Source organism: Protomyctophum bolini, assembly GCF_963924005.1.
Source record: "Protomyctophum bolini genome assembly, chromosome: 10".
Lineage (NCBI taxonomy): Eukaryota > Metazoa > Chordata > Actinopteri > Myctophiformes > Myctophidae > Protomyctophum > Protomyctophum bolini.
Window position 1 is genome coordinate 43,037,766 of NC_137871.1, and position 17,278 is coordinate 43,055,043.

Here is a 17,278-nt window from a genome sequence, read left to right on the forward strand (position 1 = left end):
AGAGAGACACCGCCGTGAAGACATGACGAGTCCTCCAGAGAGACACCGCCGTGAAGACATGACGAGTCCTCCAGAGAGACACCGCCGTGAAGACATGACGAGTCCTCCAGAGAGACACCGCCGTGAAGACATGACGAGTCCTCCAGAGAGACACCGCCGTGAAGACATGACGAGTCCTCCAGAGAGACACCGCCGTGAAGACATGACGAGTCCTCCAGAGACACCGCCGTGAAGACATGACGAGTCCTCCAGAGAGACACCGCCGTGAAGACATGACGAGTCCTCCAGAGAGACACCGCCGTGAAGACATGACGAGTCCTCCAGAGACACCGCCGTGAAGACATGACGAGTCCTCCAGAGAGACACCGCCGTGAAGACATGACGAGTCCTCCAGAGAGACACCGCCGTGAAGACATGACGAGTCCTCCAGAGAGACACCGCCGTGAAGACATGACGAGTCCTCCAGAGAGACACCGCCGTGAAGACATGACGAGTCCTCCAGAGAGACACCGCCGTGAAGACATGACGAGTCCTCCAGAGAGACACCGCCGTGAAGACATGACGAGTCCACAGAGAGACACCGCCGTGAAGACATGACAAGTCCTCCAGAGAGACACCGCCGTGAAGACATGACGAGTCCTCCAGAGACACCGCCGTGAAGACATGACGAGTCCTCCAGAGAGACACCGCCGTGAAGACATGACGAGTCCTCCAGAGACACCGCCGTGAAGACATGACGAGTCCCAGAGACACCGCCGTGAAGACATGACGAGTCCTCCAGAGAGACACCGCCGTGAAGACATGACGAGTCCTCCAGAGAGACACCGCCGTGAAGACATGACGAGTCCTCCAGAGAGACACCGCCGTGAAGACATGACGAGTCCTCCAGAGAGACACCGCCGTGAAGACATGACGAGTCCTCCAGAGAGACACCGCCGTGAAGACATGACGAGTCCTCCAGAGAGACACCGCCGTGAAGACATGACGAGTCCTCCAGAGAGACACCGCCGTGAAGACATGACGAGTCCTCCAGAGAGACACCGCCGTGAAGACATGACGAGTCCTCCAGAGAGACACCGCCGTGAAGACATGACGAGTCCTCCAGAGACACCGCCGTGAAGACATGACGAGTCCTCCAGAGAGACACCGCCGTGAAGACATGACGAGTCCTCCAGAGAGACACCGCCGTGAAGACATGACGAGTCCTCCAGAGACACCGCCGTGAAGACATGACGAGTCCTCCAGAGAGACACCGCCGTGAAGACATGACGAGTCCTCCAGAGAGACACCGCCGTGAAGACATGACGAGTCCTCCAGAGAGACACCGCCGTGAAGACATGACGAGTCCTCCAGAGAGACACCGCCGTGAAGACATGACGAGTCCTCCAGAGAGACACCGCCGTGAAGACATGACGAGTCCTCCAGAGAGACACCGCCGTGAAGACATGACGAGTCCACAGAGAGACACCGCCGTGAAGACATGACAAGTCCTCCAGAGAGACACCGCCGTGAAGACATGACGAGTCCTCCAGAGACACCGCCGTGAAGACATGACGAGTCCTCCAGAGAGACACCGCCGTGAAGACATGACGAGTCCTCCAGAGACACCGCCGTGAAGACATGACGAGTCCCAGAGACACCGCCGTGAAGACATGATGAGTCCTCCAGAGACACCGCCGTGAAGACATGATGAGTCCTCCAGAGACACCGCCGTGAAGACATGACGAGTCCTCCAGAGACACCGCCGTGAAGACATGATAACAGGAAAGGTCATTATAATAGCTAACGGTGGTTCGGGCATCGATCTGGTTAGGATCCCTCTAGGGCAGCGGTGCCTCTAGGGCAGTGGTGCCCAAAAGGTATAGATCGCGATCTACCAGTAGATCACAAAGGCTGTGCATGACATGGCCCTAAAGAATATTTAATTTAAATATTTAAAAAAATATATATGTTTTTTTGCATCTGCCACTTGAATTGAGGTGACGTGATTGATTGACATCAAAAGGGCCTGTCAGCTCAAAGCCACAATGAAACATTTTGTTTTCCAAGACAAAAACATTGGTAGCATTACAAATTAAATACATAACCCCCCCCCCTACCTATTCCTTTTATGCCGCTCTATTTCCCATTCCAAGTGCATTTGTCTCATACTGTAATGCCGAGCGCAATTCCAAAGCCCCCTCGGATACATTTTTGTCGGTGGGTAGATCTTGTTGAGGTGGTTAAGTCAGAAAACTGTGGGCACCCCTGCTCTCTATGTTGCCCCCGTGACCCGACCACGGATAAGCGGTTGAAGATGGATGGGTGGATAGCTGCAAGCAGCGATAATACCTCCATAAAAGCAATAAGACTGGAGATGACGTCGTTTTTTTTTGTTTGTTTGTTACGCTGATTGGATGAAGGGGTTGTCTGTCAGCGCTCTACTCCCGCAGCCAACCATACAGACTCTTCCACACAATGGCCCTCATTTGTCAAATTCGGCCCTAAATGCGAGTTGTGGGTTTTTAGCGTTTGTCACGTCGGCACAGCATTCATGACGTGATCGTAAACAACTGATTCTTGCGTCATTTTGGTCTCGGCGTTGATAAATGTGACGGCTGAAATGAATCTGGCACGCCCTATATATGAAATCAAGCCTCCCCCTCGTTTTTTGCGACATGAACTGCTGCAACACGACCAAACGACGTATGGAAACCATAGTCATGTGATGGAAAGAACAGTTTCTCCCACTCGCCTCGTGAGTGGGATCATAAAGTTCATACAATCAATTCATCGGGAGATCTAAAGGTCAGAGGTCATTTGACGAATGACAGTGAGCTTCAGTTCTTGACCGTTTCCCATGACCCTCTGCCATATTGCCGGATTTTTTATTTTTATTTTAATAATCACACTTGTGTGAAGTGAGGGGCCTCCTATCACCTCGGCTTAATCCTTGTCTGTGTGACTTGTTATATATATAAATATCTTCGGGGAAGATTTGACAAATCGGAGCTATTACATTTTTTTTTCTTTTGTTTTTCATGTTCTCCCATCCCTCCCCCCTTGTGGTGGCCTTCCTCCTTTCATTTAAGACTTGTGGTGGCCTTCCTCCTTTCATTTAAGACTTGTGGTGGCCTTCCTCCTTTCATTTAAGACTTGTGGTGGCCTTCCCCATTCACCCACCCTTCATTTAAGACATGTGGTGGCCTTCCCCATTCACCCACCCTTCATTTAAGACATGTGGTGGCCTTCCCCATTCACCCACCCTTCATTTAAGACATGTGGTGGCCTTCCCCATTCACCCACCCTTCATTTAAGACATGTGGTGGCCTTCCCCATTCACCCAATTCATTTAAGACTTGTGGTGGCCTTCCCCATTCACCCACCCTTCATTTAAGACATGTGGTAGCCTTCCCCATTCACCCACCCTTCATTTAAGACATGTGGTGGCCTTCCCCATTCACCCACCCTTCATTTAAGACATGTGGTGGCCTTCCCCATTCACCCACCCTTCATTTAAGACATGTGGTGGCCTTCCCCATTCACCCACCCTTCATTTAAGACATGTGGTGGCCTTCCCCATTCACCCAATTCATTTAAGACTTGTGGTGGCCTTCCCCATTCACCCACCCTTCATTTAAGACATGTGGTAGCCTTCCCCATTCACCCACCCTTCATTTAAGACATGTGGTGGCCTTCCCCATTCACCCACCCTTCATTTAAGACATGTGGTGGCCTTCCCCATTCACCCAATTCATTTAAGACTTGTGGTGGCCTTCCCCATTCACCCACCCTTCATTTAAGACATGCGGGGTGGCCTTCCCCATTCACCCACCCTTCATTTAAGACATGTGGTGGCCTTCCCCATTCACCCACCCTTCATTTAAGACATGCGGGGTGGCCTTCCCCATTCACCCACCCTTCATTTAAGACATGCGGGGTGGCCTTCCCCATTCACCCACCCTTCATGTAAGACTTGTGGTGGCCTTCCCCATTCACCCACCCTTCATTTAAGACTTGTCGTGGCCTTCCCCATTCACCCACCCTTCATTTAAGACATGTGGTGGCCTTCCCCATTCACCCACCCTTCATTTAAGACATGTGGTGGCCTTCCCCATTCACCCACCCTTCATTTAAGACATGTGGTGGCCTTCCCCATTCACCCACCCTTCATTTAAGACATGTGGTGGCCTTCCCCATTCACCCACCCTTCATTTAAGACATGTGGTGGCCTTCCCCATTCACCCACCCTTCATTTAAGACATGTGGTGGCCTTCCCCATTCACCCACCCTTCATTTAAGACATGTGGTGGCCTTCCCCATTCACCCACCCTTCATTTAAGACTTGTGGTGGCCTTCCCCATTCACCCACCCTTCATTTAAGACTTGTGGTGGCCTTCCCCATTCACCCACCCTTCATTTAAGACTTGTGGTGGCCTTCCCCATTCACCCACCCTTCATTTAAGACTTGTCGTGGCCTTCCCCATTCACCCACCCTTCATTTAAGACATGTGGTGGCCTTCCCCATTCACCCACCCTTCATTTAAGACAAGTGGTGGCCTTCCCCATTCACCCACCCTTCATTTAAGACATGTGGTGGCCTTCCCCATTCACCCACCCTTCATTTAAGACATGCGGGGTGGCCTTCCCCATTCACCCACCCTTCATTTAAGACATGCGGGGTGGCCTTCCCCATTCACCCACCCTTCATTTAAGACATGCGGGGTGGCCTTCCCCATTCATCCACCCTTCATTTAAGACATGTGGTGGCCTTCCCCATTCACCCACCCTTCATTTAAGACATGCAGGGTGGCCTTCCCCATTCACCCACCCTTCATTTAAGACATGCGGGATGGCCTTCCCCATTCATCCACCCTTGTGGTGGCCTCCCCCATTCACCCACCCTTGTGGTGGCCTCCCCCATTCACCCACCCTTGTGGTGGCCTCCCCCATTCACCCACCCTTCGCAAACATTCGCAACATTTGGCCCGCTTTAGCTTGCTCGGTGGTGGTGCCTCTCACGGCTCCGTCATGGTCACAAACTGCACTTTTTCGGCCAAACAGATTGTCTGCAGTTGTCCTATAGGAGAGGCCCAGCAGTTCTGCATTGCTCACAGAAGCCTGTGTGGTGTTATTTAAGCATGGGGCGGTTCGGGCTTTGGCATCGCGGCAAGGGAAAGAGATGCAGACTCCTCTTGAACTCGGTCATGTCCTGCACTAAAGTAGGCTGCTGCAGCAGGGACGGGGCTGTAGCCAGATCCACGTTATCCCCGGTAGGGAGCCCCCCTGGAGACAGATCCACGTTATCCCGGGTAGGGAGCCCCCCTGGAGACAGTTCCACGTTATCCCGGGTAGGGAGCCCCCCTGGAGACAGTTCCACGTTATCCTGGGTAGGGGACTGGCCTAGAGACTGGTCCACATCACCCTTGGTAGGAGACTGGTCTAGAGACTGGTCCACATCACCCTTGGTAGGAGACTGGTCTAGAGACTGGTCCACATCACCCTTGGTAGGAGACTGGTCTAGAGACTGGTCCACATCACCCTTGGTAGGAGACTGGTCTAGAGACTGGTCCACATCACCCTTGGTAGGAGACTGGTCTAGAGACTGGTCCACATCACCCTTGGTAGGAGACTGGTCTAGAGACTGGTCCACATCACCCTTGGTAGGAGACTGGTCTAGAGACTGGTCCACATCATCCTGGATAGGAGACAGGCCTGGGGCCAGGTCGGCATCATCCTGGGTAGGGAACTGGCCCACCGTGGGGAAAGACTCCATCTCCCTGGAGAGAATGTGCACAGACACTTTGCGTCTCCCGGGGGCATCTACTGCCAGCCGTTCTCTGTAGAACGACAGCACCTGATCCTTTGTCAGAGTTTTCAGACAGGACACCTCGACGTTGGCTCTGTCGAAGTTATACTGCTCTGACGATATCTCTCGCCAGTACATTCCACACTCCATGGCCAACATCTTGGGCTCGTCCATTTTGTGCGCAGCCAGAGCCTCGACGTGCTTCTGGAAAGTCTCCTGGCTCATCTCCTCTATGGACGTCTCCATGGTGCGTAGGAAGGCCTCCACGCGGCTCTCGAGGTAGCGCGGAGCCTTCTCCGACTGGACGGTGAAGTGGAGGCCCTGGACGCCGTCCTGCCTCCTGCACCCGCTGGACACGGCGTAGCCCAGCTGCTCTTTGGTGCGCAGCGTGTCGAAGCACGGCTCGGCGACGATCTGGCAGAACAGCTCCAGCAGCGCGTTGTGGCGCGTGCTCTCCACGCCCGTCTGGTAGTAGACGCTGACGGCACAGTTGCCGTGCACCGTGTTCCTCCGCTGGTACACGTACCAGCCGCCGTCTGGGACCTGCACCTGCCTGAGGCGAGTCGTCAGCTGGCTGGGGAGGAGGGGTTTGGTGTGAGCGCGCTCAACGAGAGTGTCCTCCAGCGTCTCCACGAGGCCCAGAGCGTGCTCCTTGGTCATGTTGCCGTGGAGAAGGGCGTCGATATGTAACCGCGACAGCAGCTGAGCTACGAAGACTTTGAGGCGCGGGAGAGTGACGTCCTCCAGAGCGGCACTGAACTCGTCGTTGGTCCAAGCGCCCTCCGTCAGTAGCTGGTTGAGGTAGTACGCGGCGTGCTGCTGAGGCGTCTGCGCTTCGAAGCTACTCAGAGCACGCGCAAACGATTCCTTGTGGATATCAAAGCGCTTCTCGTCAATCTCAAAACAGGCCATCCTCTCCATTATTTTCTTCAGTAGGATGTGTTGCTTGTCGGCATAGCCCAACACACACAGAGATATCCCGTAGTCTGTCTGCCTGAGGTCATACTTCAAGTCCGCTAGCGCGGCTCCATACTCAAATTCCCTGACGGACTCCTTGAGGAGCTCCATGTATACCCATGTCATGTTTTGATGCAAGGGGTCCACGTACACTAGCGGGCTGCGAAATTCAAAGACTAACACAGCCTTGGGCAAGAAGAACTTGTCGTCCTGTTTGAACCACACCTTGCTCATGGCCGTATCCTTGATTAAAGCGGGATAGGCCGGGGAGTCTTTGTCCAGAGGGTAGATCTCAAACTTATCGGGGATGAACCCATTCTTCACGGGTAACTTGAACATGTCGCTCGGTTTGGCGTTTGACCATTTCTGGATGACCTCATCGGAGATGGCCTCCCGCTTGTACCGTGTGCCGTACCACTCCTCGATCCTGTCCGTCTGCCCTTCAAAGGACTTTGACACCACCGACACCATGATGTTCTCCGGCCTCAGCTTATCCAGCACCGTCTCTATGAGACTAGGATCAAAGTCCTTCAGAAGATACTCCACCGCCAGAACCTCCTCCAGGGGGCAGCAGTGAGCGAAGCCGGCCAGTTTGGAGGCATAGCTGACGGCATACGGCTCTTTCTCCTGGAACCTGAAGGCCATTTCATTCAAATCCTTGCACTCCTGAAAGAGCCACTCCTGAGGTCCCTCTGTGCGCAGCATCTGGATGTACTGGAACACGTGGAAGACGATGTCCTCTACGCGCAAGAGCCCCTCCTCCGTTAGATCCACGGTGATTTCGAAGAACGCATAACCCGTCGCTCCACTGAGTGCTCCAGACAGCGTGTTCACCCAACCCTTGGCCTTGAGCTCGGACAGCAGACCTCCTGGAGCCGTGTGACCGACCAGAAGTCCCAAATAGCTAAACCTCGTCTCGATCTTGCTCAGGTCTGGGATGGGGAAGGTCATGTACAGGCCCCTGAAGTCTGTGATGGGCACCACCGTGTTGATTTGTCTAAGATGTTCCTCCCGGTAGGGATCGTCGGGAAACACCGGGACGGGCACGCTCTTGTTCTCCACCTTCCCAAACAGAGCGACCACCATGGAGGTCAGCTGGTCGAGGGACTCCCTCCCCGACACGCAGAGGCCCATTATGTTGGAGGAGTAGAACGTGGAGTGAAACGTCAGCAGCTCCTGGCGCACGTCGACGCCGTCTCTAGAAGGTATCGTCTCCAGGGTCAATTTGTTACCGGTATTAAATCTACTATAGGGGTGGTCGGGACGGCACGTGGCCCTCCCCAGCTGGAACAACCTCGAGGCATCGTCCATTAGGTTACCCCGGTGCTCAGAGTCCACAGCGTTCACCTCCCGCTCCATGCAGCTCTCGTCGAACAGCGGGCACAGGAAGAACTGGGCGAACCTGTCCAGGGCTCCCTGCAGGTGCTCGTGGGACACGTCGAAGTGGAAGTTGGTGTGTTCGTCGTCGGTGAAGGCGTTGGAGCAGCCGCCGTGCTCGCTGAGGAAGCGGCCGTATTCGTTCTCCTCGGGGTATTTCTCCGTGCCGAGGAACAGCATGTGCTCACAGAAGTGCGCCAGGCCCGGGACGTCGGCGCGGCCCGACAGCGAACCCACGTGCACGTCCAGCGCTGCCGCCGCGAAGTCCGCGGTCGGGTCACTGATCAGCACGGCCTTCAGTCCGTTGGCGAGCTCCAGGCCTCGGTATAGACGCTTGTCCCCGGGAGACTGAACGATGTCGCTCACCATATTCACTACAGCTGGGTCATTCACTACAGCTGAGTCGCTCACCACCCTGTTCACTAAAGCTGGGTCCTTCACTACAGCTGGGTCTTTCACTAAACCTGGGTCCTTCACTACAGCCGGGTCCTTCACTACCATATTCACTACAGCTGGGTCATTCACTACAGCTGAGTCACTCACCACCCTATTCACTAAAGCTGGGTCCTTCACTACAGCTGGGTCATTCACTACAGCTGGGTCATTCACTAAAGCTGGGTCGCTCATTCTGAGGGGAAAGTATAGGTATGTGTTTGTTTTCGCGAGTTAAGCGTTTGTTTCCCAATCTCTTGCGATTGATCCATTGACCACTGCGGTGCCCACGCAGTCTGCAGGGTCTTAGCGTTTTATAATACATGCAGATATGAATGCAATATATGGAGTTCCATGATGGTGGAACTCTGTATTTGGGCACGGCTGACATCTTAGTGACAGCTCAGTGATTGTGAAGACCCTGCAGACTCTGTGGGCACTCGATGGTCAATAGCGTGCTCAGCGTGGCCTCATCATCACGGTGTTGTCGCTATTAAACTAGGCTATATCAAACGATATCATGCCCATTATATCTTGTCCTAATCTCCCAACTCCCATTGCAATGTGTAGAGCAGTGCTTTTCAACCCCTTTTCATGTCATTGTCCATGAATCTGTTACAGATGTACTGTGACTTTAATTGTGTATAGTAATGGTTTGAGTGTGTTTAGTGTATTTGCAGTTGGAGCTACCCTACAGTGGCTGATGTTTACAAGGTTTAAGAGCTTGAGCTTTTATTTTGATGTTTCTCTTTCCTCTTGATTCTCAGCACACTGAGCTCAGCATTACAATTCAATTCAATTCAAAGGGCTTTATTGGCATGTATAACGTATACGTTTACATTGCCAAAGCAGAAAGAACAATACAACAATACAGCAATACAATCAAAACAAAAATGATGTACCTTTTTGAAGGTCAGAATCTTCAATAGATCAAATTCTATGTACCAAGGTCACTCAATGCAGGTATAGTGCAGGAATATACACAATGATTAGTCTTTAGGGTGGTTGTGTTCCATTTGATATCCTTCTCCTATCACAGCAACTCACAAATCCTGCTGCTGTGTTTGCACATTGTTGTACTTCGCCCAGCAGATATGGGAGTTTTTTTTGTCATTGGTCATGTTTTCAAAATCTCTGTGTGTGTGGTTGTAATCTGTGGGAAGTATGTGTCTCTGATGTCTTGGTACAATGGACAGATGGTTAGGAAGTGTAGCTCGGTTTCCACTACACAGAACACAGAACTCAGTCAGTCAGATGTCCCTGAATGCACAGCTACATGTCAGAAGCTCTCCATGTGTACTACTTACTTGTTTGTTCTCTTCAAGAGCATCGTTGGTATGTATTTGATAGTTTGTGTTTATAGAAACGCATTGATATGTTGTGTGTGAAGTTAGCACTTTAGTAGGACTAGTGTGTTTGAGTCAACTGCATATCATGTGACTGTTAGCTTGTACTGTATATCTGGGTACTACATATGGTCTGTGTAGCTGTCTACAACTCTACATACTGTAGTTGTTGCATTTATGATGGATAAAGAGTTTGTTTTTGTTGTGTTGTAGTTTCACCCTTTTGAATCCAAAACACCTGTTGACTACATACAACGTCTCCAGAGTCGTGGTTGAAGAAAGGCGTTTATCTGACTGTTGAATCATACTCTCCAGTGTGCAGTGAGAACAATATTAAGTATATAAGTGTGGTTGCTAATTGGCTGTTGTTGGTTACGTAACCAATCTATGTTTTACAATCAAACCAAACTATTGAAGCGCTATAGAAGTTTTCAAATTAGGGAGGGGCCTATGTAAGCGACTGCGGCAACCACACTTTGCAATTATTATTTTTTTTAGACTTTTCTAGTTATTATTATTGTTATTATTCTGCCTTTGAGACCACCATTGATGAGATCTAGTCTCTCAGACCAAAGACTGATAATATATTGTCTGTATGTATTGAGTTTTGACTACATGTAAATTATACGAGTAAGACGCGCAAACGCGGGAAGCGAACGCAGATCGTAAATTGCAATAACAATTAGAATAAATTACGAATTAGTGAGAACTGTTTAGTAGTACTGTGAAATTAGTGAAAACAGGGAGCAGCCATCACACTCATGTCACACTCCATATTTGGACGTAGCTCCATATATGGGCACAAAGGGGGGACACACGCACGCACACACAGACACACAGACATGATCTGCTAGGTCTCATAGTAAGTGCTCACTGCCTTCGCAACAATATAATAATATATTTTAGTGTAAAATGAAACCACATGGACCCGTAGTCATGCCCAAATATGGAGTTTCAAGTCAGTCTGACCTCACCAGGCCATATATGGAGCGTGCATATCTCCTCGTATGGGTCGTTATGTCTGTGACATCAGCTGACGGTCTCCGATATGACGCCAATCTCATGTGAGCGAAGTCGAGCCGGACTGGTAAATGGTAAATAGTGCCTTTATCCAAGGCACTTTACATAGATTGTGACTGTGGCTCAGGAGGTAGAGCAGGTCACTCAATGATCCATGGGTCGGCGGTTCGAATCCCGGCTCCTCCTGTCTACATGTCGAAGTGTCCTTGGGCAAGACACTGGACCCCAACTTGCTCCCGGTGTGCTGGTTGGTACCTTGCATGGTTTCCGCCGCAATCGGTGTATGAATGTGTGTGAATGTAATGCACAATCTATGTAAAGCACCTTGGATAAAGGCGCTATATAAAAGCACCATTTACCATTACATTCACCCATTCACACACACATTGAACTTGTAGAACTTGTGAACTTCGTAGATCGGCTATTTTCTAAAGACTTTGTACACATTTTATAATGCAATATGAGTACTTTTACTTTTTGATCCCGATACTTTTGTACTTTGACTCAAGTACATTTTCAATTCCGTACTTTTACTTACGTAGTTTTAGAGAGTAATTATTTTTCCACCACTGCTGGTCATCACCCTCACACTTTGCTCAAACATTGCGACTTTCATCCCCTTTTCTCTCACACTCTTTTACATAATTATATTTGATCCATAATATGGATCATTATTTATATCCTTCCAGATGTTCTGTGTATCCGGAGGGGCAACCCAGTTCATTCAAACGGAAATAGTCTTGTTGTTGTTGTTTTGCCAAACATACAGGATTGCTGTATATTCTTCTAACTGTCTGAAAACATTTATACCCCAGTGATCTCCTGGGGTGTATATCTCTCTCTCTCTCTCTCCCACGCGAGTGATGTTGCTTATAGCGTTTGGCCTAAGCCAACACATTAATTTCCATGGACTCATAATAATTATTATTCACGTGAGTTCAAGCATATATAAATGAGGAATTAGCATTTATATACTGTATACTATATGCTCATCCCTATTCATGGACGAATACTATACGTTTGTCTCTGTCAGGCGGAAACCTCAAACGTTCTGAACGCACCTTACAAACCCTCCTCCTGAACGCTGAGATCAGCCGACGCAGCGAAGCTGTAAGTACCCCAGAGCAGGTTCAACTTATGTAACTTAATACTAGCCCTGCAGCCTCGACCTCCTACAGGCGTACGCAAAGGCTCAACTTATGTAACTTAGTATACTAGCCATGCAGCCTTGACCTCCTACAGGCGTACGCAAAGGCTCAACTTATGTAACTTAGTACTAGCCATGCAGACTTGACCTCCTACAGGCGTATACGCAAAGGCTCAGCTTAGACAGCATTGTATGTAGACTTAGATGGCAGTTTATGTAAACATATAGCACTATATACAGTAGTATGCATAGTTTATTGAGTGGTGCAACCACTCCAAGGAACAGCAGTGTCCGTGTTCACCTATGTGACCCACCTATGTGACGTTAACCCATGTGACTATGAGACTATCGGTACCATTATTAGTAGGCTACTATTAGTACTATCAAACTCATATATAGGACATTTAGAACCATTGTTAGTGGATATCTCGAACGGGATTTCTATATAGACATATGACTCAGATGTTTCAATAACTTGATTGGAGTCTCTGCTTATGGCAAATTAAATTGATTTGACATAACTTTAAAAAGGTCCATGGATGCTGATACTTGCAATTTACAACGGGAAAGAGAATATACGCAGCACATCCTCGCACGTTGGGTGGGGGTGTCAAACTGGTGGCAGAAAGGGGGGGGAGGGACGGTACGTTGAGTCGGAGGTAAGTTGCGCGCTCTGCTCGCACACAAGTAGGCCATTCATCCATGGCCAACTTGTGTGCCAAACGCAAGTTGGCAGCTTGACAGCGTTTCTAGTTTTGATCAGTGTTTGCCTGTTATCTCTCCTAATGGTACTAAACATCAACACAGAATGGAATGGTGGACAAAATCCTATCCAACGACATCTAAATATTCTTTAGTTTTGGTTCTATGAGAGGCTAAATGACATTGACAATGAATGGAAAATCTTACGTCATAGTGTCTGAGCAAATAGGCTGTACGATCCCTCAGGCCGCTCACTTCACACGGGTGTGATTTTTGTTATTACAAAGGAGAAATAAGTGCAATTATAATGCTGACAGAATGAAGCACAACAAACAACTGTGTTTGATCTTTCATATTGCCACTGTCAGGCAGAAAACGTGTATATCTTTTTAATGTATTTCTGTGAATGCCCTACTTCATCATACTGCCTGCCTGCAGTGTCAAAAGATGTATGTGTTCAGAGCTTATTAAAAGCATGGCTATTTTCCCCTCCCCATTACAACCTCAAAAGAATCTGTGTAATTTTAGATCATCAGCTATTCGAGTGTCACACGTTTTTTTTGTGTTTAAAGCAAAAACATGTTTCACTCGAATCTTTGCTTCTGGCCGGGGGTCCCTAGAACAACATATATATACATGTACTGTATATCTGTGGCCAAATCCATACAGTATTATGTTGGGGCTCCTTGACATGAAAAGTCTATTCTTTGAGGCTATTATTGTAGATTTATCTCTTACACAAACATTAAATTCCCCATTGACAATGAATGGATAATTTATGGCATGTGTCTGAGCAAATAGGTATAGAGTTAAACGCTCCCAAAAAATCACACCTGTGTGAACTGAGTGGTGCAGCTCCCCCCCCCCCCCCCCCCCTCTCTCTCTCTCTCTCTCTCTCTCTCTCTCTAGCAGGCAACATTGCAGCAGTATCCCTCTCCCTGTTTCTGGCACCCCCTACTGGTACCCTATAGTCATATACTCGTGCTCATGGCCACATAGGTAGCCACATAGGCACATGGATAGGCACGGACATTGCTGGTTGTAGAAGTGGTTGCACCACTCAAAAAACATTTAGTCTCTGTGACACATCTAGGGGCCCGTAAACTGCATTCAAAGATTTTCCTATAGAAGCTTTGTCATTGGTCGATTTGCCTGACTACTTCCTGATTGGTTAGTCATTTCGACCGGGTTTATTTTTTCCCGACCAATTCATTGTCAATGGGAATCTGACCATTTGTGGACAAACGCCAAAAGCTGGATATAGGAGGGGCTGGTGTAACCTGCCTCCGCCAGCAGGGGGAGTGGTTTCACCAGGCTATAGGGCTGGTGGCCCTTAAAAAAAACTCGCACAACGAAGGCCCTCTTGGATCTCGATGGTTGACGCTCCGAGGACCCCAAAGTGGGGTCCGGGGACCCCTAGGGGTACTTGAGGGAGTTCCAGGGGGTCCCCAGCTAAATGATAATTAGGAACAAAATGGACCACTTATGGGTCTGTAACTCTGAGAGTGTACAAACGGAACGAAATGGAGCCATTTGTACACTCTCAGAGTTACATCAACATTCATTTTACAATATGCATTGGGGGTCCCAGAGATTGAAATGCCATTATAGCCTATAATCCAGGTCAAACCGGGGGGCCCTAGAGCTGTAAAAATATTCTCTTATGGGGGTCCTTGGCATGTATTTTCAAATGGGGGATCCACGGGATAATGACTATCATTTTGGGGGGTCCTTGACTTGAACCCCAGTGCCCTAGGGGTCAAATGCGGAAGTACACCCGAGTGCTTGATGTTAAAGCCCAGCTGCTGCACGGGGGTTTCCTCGTCATGAATCCACGGGTCCGCCTGCAGTTCACTCTCCAACCACTATAGGGCCGAGTGCTTCACCGCTGGAGAGCCTGACTGGGGGGGCTTGCATGTCCCCCTCCAAACTCACTCGTGCCCCTCCCCCTTCTCCCCGTTGACCCTCCTGAAGTCGCTCATGTCGGTGAACTGCATCGGCGTCCCGACGAAGCTCAGCTCGTTGATGCGCGTGGTCTCCTCGCCGCCCTGGTTGGACGCCACGAACAGCGCCACGCTCTGCACGTTCTGGAACTTGACGTAGCACAGCGGGAGCACAGCGCCATCCTCGTCCTCACCTCCACGGAGCTGCTCCTCCGTCAGCTCCAGGGTCTGCGTGGCCGCGCCGCGCTCCGCGTCGTCGAAGTCCATGGAGGGCCGGTTGGTGAAGACGCGGACGGACTTGGGCGCGCGGCCCAGGTCGGCCGCCCGCAGCCTGACGGAGAACAGCTTGACGGGCTGGCGGAACGCCACGGTGATCAGCAGCTGCTCGTCTACGTCCGACTCCAGGTAGGACGACGGGTCGGACGCCTTTCCGCCGTCGCTGTCGTCGTGCAGGCAGTTGGCGAGGCCGCGCTCGTCGCTCTCGTTGAGACACTGGCAGCCGCCGCGGTCCACCAGGTGCGCCAGGTCCACGCGGCCCCGCGGGAGAGCGCCGGGCTCGCTCTCCACGTGCCGCGCGATCCTCTCCTCCAGGGCGGCGGCGTTGGCGTTCACCTCCTCGTCCGCCGCGTCGTCCAGGAGGCGGAGCCCGTCGCGGAACAGCAGGAAGGTGGGCGTGGCCGAGACGCCGTGGAGGGCCGCCGTGGCCCGGCACGCCCGCACGTCCACCCGCAGAAAGGCCACGCCCGGGTAGCGGCTGCTCAGCAGCGCGAAGGCCGGGCCGGCGCGCACGCACGGCTCGCAGCCCGCCATGCCGAACTGGACCGCGGTGAGCCGCCCCGCGCCCGAGGCCGCCGCCAGCGCCGCCTGGAAGTCCGAGTCGGACGTGATGGCCTTCACCCCGACCATGGTACTACTTTACTCGCTGCACGACCGTGTATAATCAATCACAGATCTGTCGGATATCGGAGAGAAGAACGGTATTTAAACAAACGTCTGCTCGCAAGTCTGTGTTTGCGTCGTAGTTAGATATAGATAGCGGACAGGCCTTGTAGTCGGTCGACTCTCTGTGAGGTTTTGCGATTGGGTTTTAGACTTGCCGCGGTGGACAGCTGCCCATGTGACAAATATTCACTCTAGTAGGCGGTCAAATCAACCGTCATGCTCGTCTAAGACATTCCTGTTCATTTTATACACTCTCACTGTGATGTAAGAGTAAGACATGACGTAATGGGTGTCTACATTATCGGGATCGGAGGAAGCTCTCCCAGCAGACGTACTTCATCGTCAAGGAGAAGTAGGGTGCACCCAGCGGGGTGCAAATCTCCACCGGGAGACACCATTGACGATGTCATCCATATGGCGTCAGTCACCACCCAAACATGGAGTTCCACACGTGCTCTGTGATCCAGGGACCCCCTGTAGGGACCCCCTGCTGGCTATACAGCTTCCTTGATGAGGTTCCAAATATAGGTCCTTATTATTAGGGATGCACGATTAATCGGTAGCATAATCGGAATTGTGCCATATCGGTATCAAAATAATAATACAGATTATTTAATCGGTTTTCAACAGAAAAAAATGAATAAAATGTCAAATAAATCTACATTTAATTTGTACTCATCTCATTCAGTCATTCATGGTTGTGAAAACAGACACTTGGAAAAGTATTATGGTATTTATTGATTGATTGAACACTTTATTAACAGGCTTTGGGCCAATAAGCTCCTAGAGGGCCTATGGGCTTGTTTCCATTGTGGTCCTCTGTATAATACCGGAATTGGTCAGAATCGTTATCGGCAGATACTATGACCCTGCAAATTATCGGAGATCGGATATATCGGTCATAATTTCATAATCGTGCACCACTAGTCCTTATTATAACCAGTAAGACGCGCAAACGCGGGAAGCGAACGCAGCTCGTACATATTCACCATGACTCATGCGTTCTTGTGTCTGTGCCCTTTGTGCCCATATATGGAGCTGAGTGATTTGTTTGTGATTGATGCAACACACTCCATATTTGGACGTAGCTCCATATATGGGCACAAAGGGGGGGCACACGCACACACAGACACACAGACACGATCTGCTAGGTCTCATAGTAAGTGCTCACTGCATTCACAATAAAGCTCTGTAACTCTAAGGATTCATCTGGATCCAAACACAGCTCTGTGAAATATGTACATGTTTTAATACACACTTTGCAGAAGCCGGTCACCTCGAGGCTGCCAACCATGTTCCTACAAATAGCTCAACTGGTCAATTCTCCCTGCAGCCCCTCCCTCCCTGCCACTGTTGTCCTAGAAGCACTATTAAACATAGACCAAAAAGAGCTCAACTGGGGAGGACAATCTAGACCCGCATATTTCTTAAAATCAGCAGCACCTCTTATTGTAGAGCAGATTACTCACAATTTCATCAAGCTGTTTCCCTCATTATATTTGGAAAAGCGCACATATACTGTAACCCCATTGCACAAAGGAGGTGACAAGCAATATTTAGATAATGATACACCTATATCTCGAAACTACCCCGTCTTGCTAAAATCCTGCAAACACTCATAAAC

General features: G+C 50.2%; 2 protein-coding genes and 1 long non-coding RNA gene across 3 annotated transcripts in view; all 3 read right to left on the reverse strand.

Moving 5' to 3' along the window:
* The window catches only part of LOC308322944, a 447,594-nt gene that overhangs the window by 151,864 nt on the left and 278,452 nt on the right, over positions 1-17,278 (reverse strand). The window lies entirely within an intron of this gene.
* Positions 5,111-8,623, reverse strand: LOC308322898 (insulin-degrading enzyme-like; the record flags this gene model as incomplete). The annotated part of the gene is made up of 2 exons (XM_080774387.1): positions 5,111-5,226; positions 5,695-8,623. 2 exons carry the CDS (start codon positions 8,621-8,623, stop codon positions 5,111-5,113), a joined length of 3,045 nt encoding a protein of 1,014 aa, XP_080630513.1.
* Positions 14,701-15,618, reverse strand: LOC308322899 (thioredoxin-like protein 1; the record flags this gene model as incomplete). Its single annotated transcript, XM_080774388.1, has 1 exon — positions 14,701-15,618. The coding sequence occupies one exon, from the start codon at positions 15,616-15,618 to the stop codon at positions 14,701-14,703; it is 918 nt and encodes a 305-aa protein (XP_080630514.1).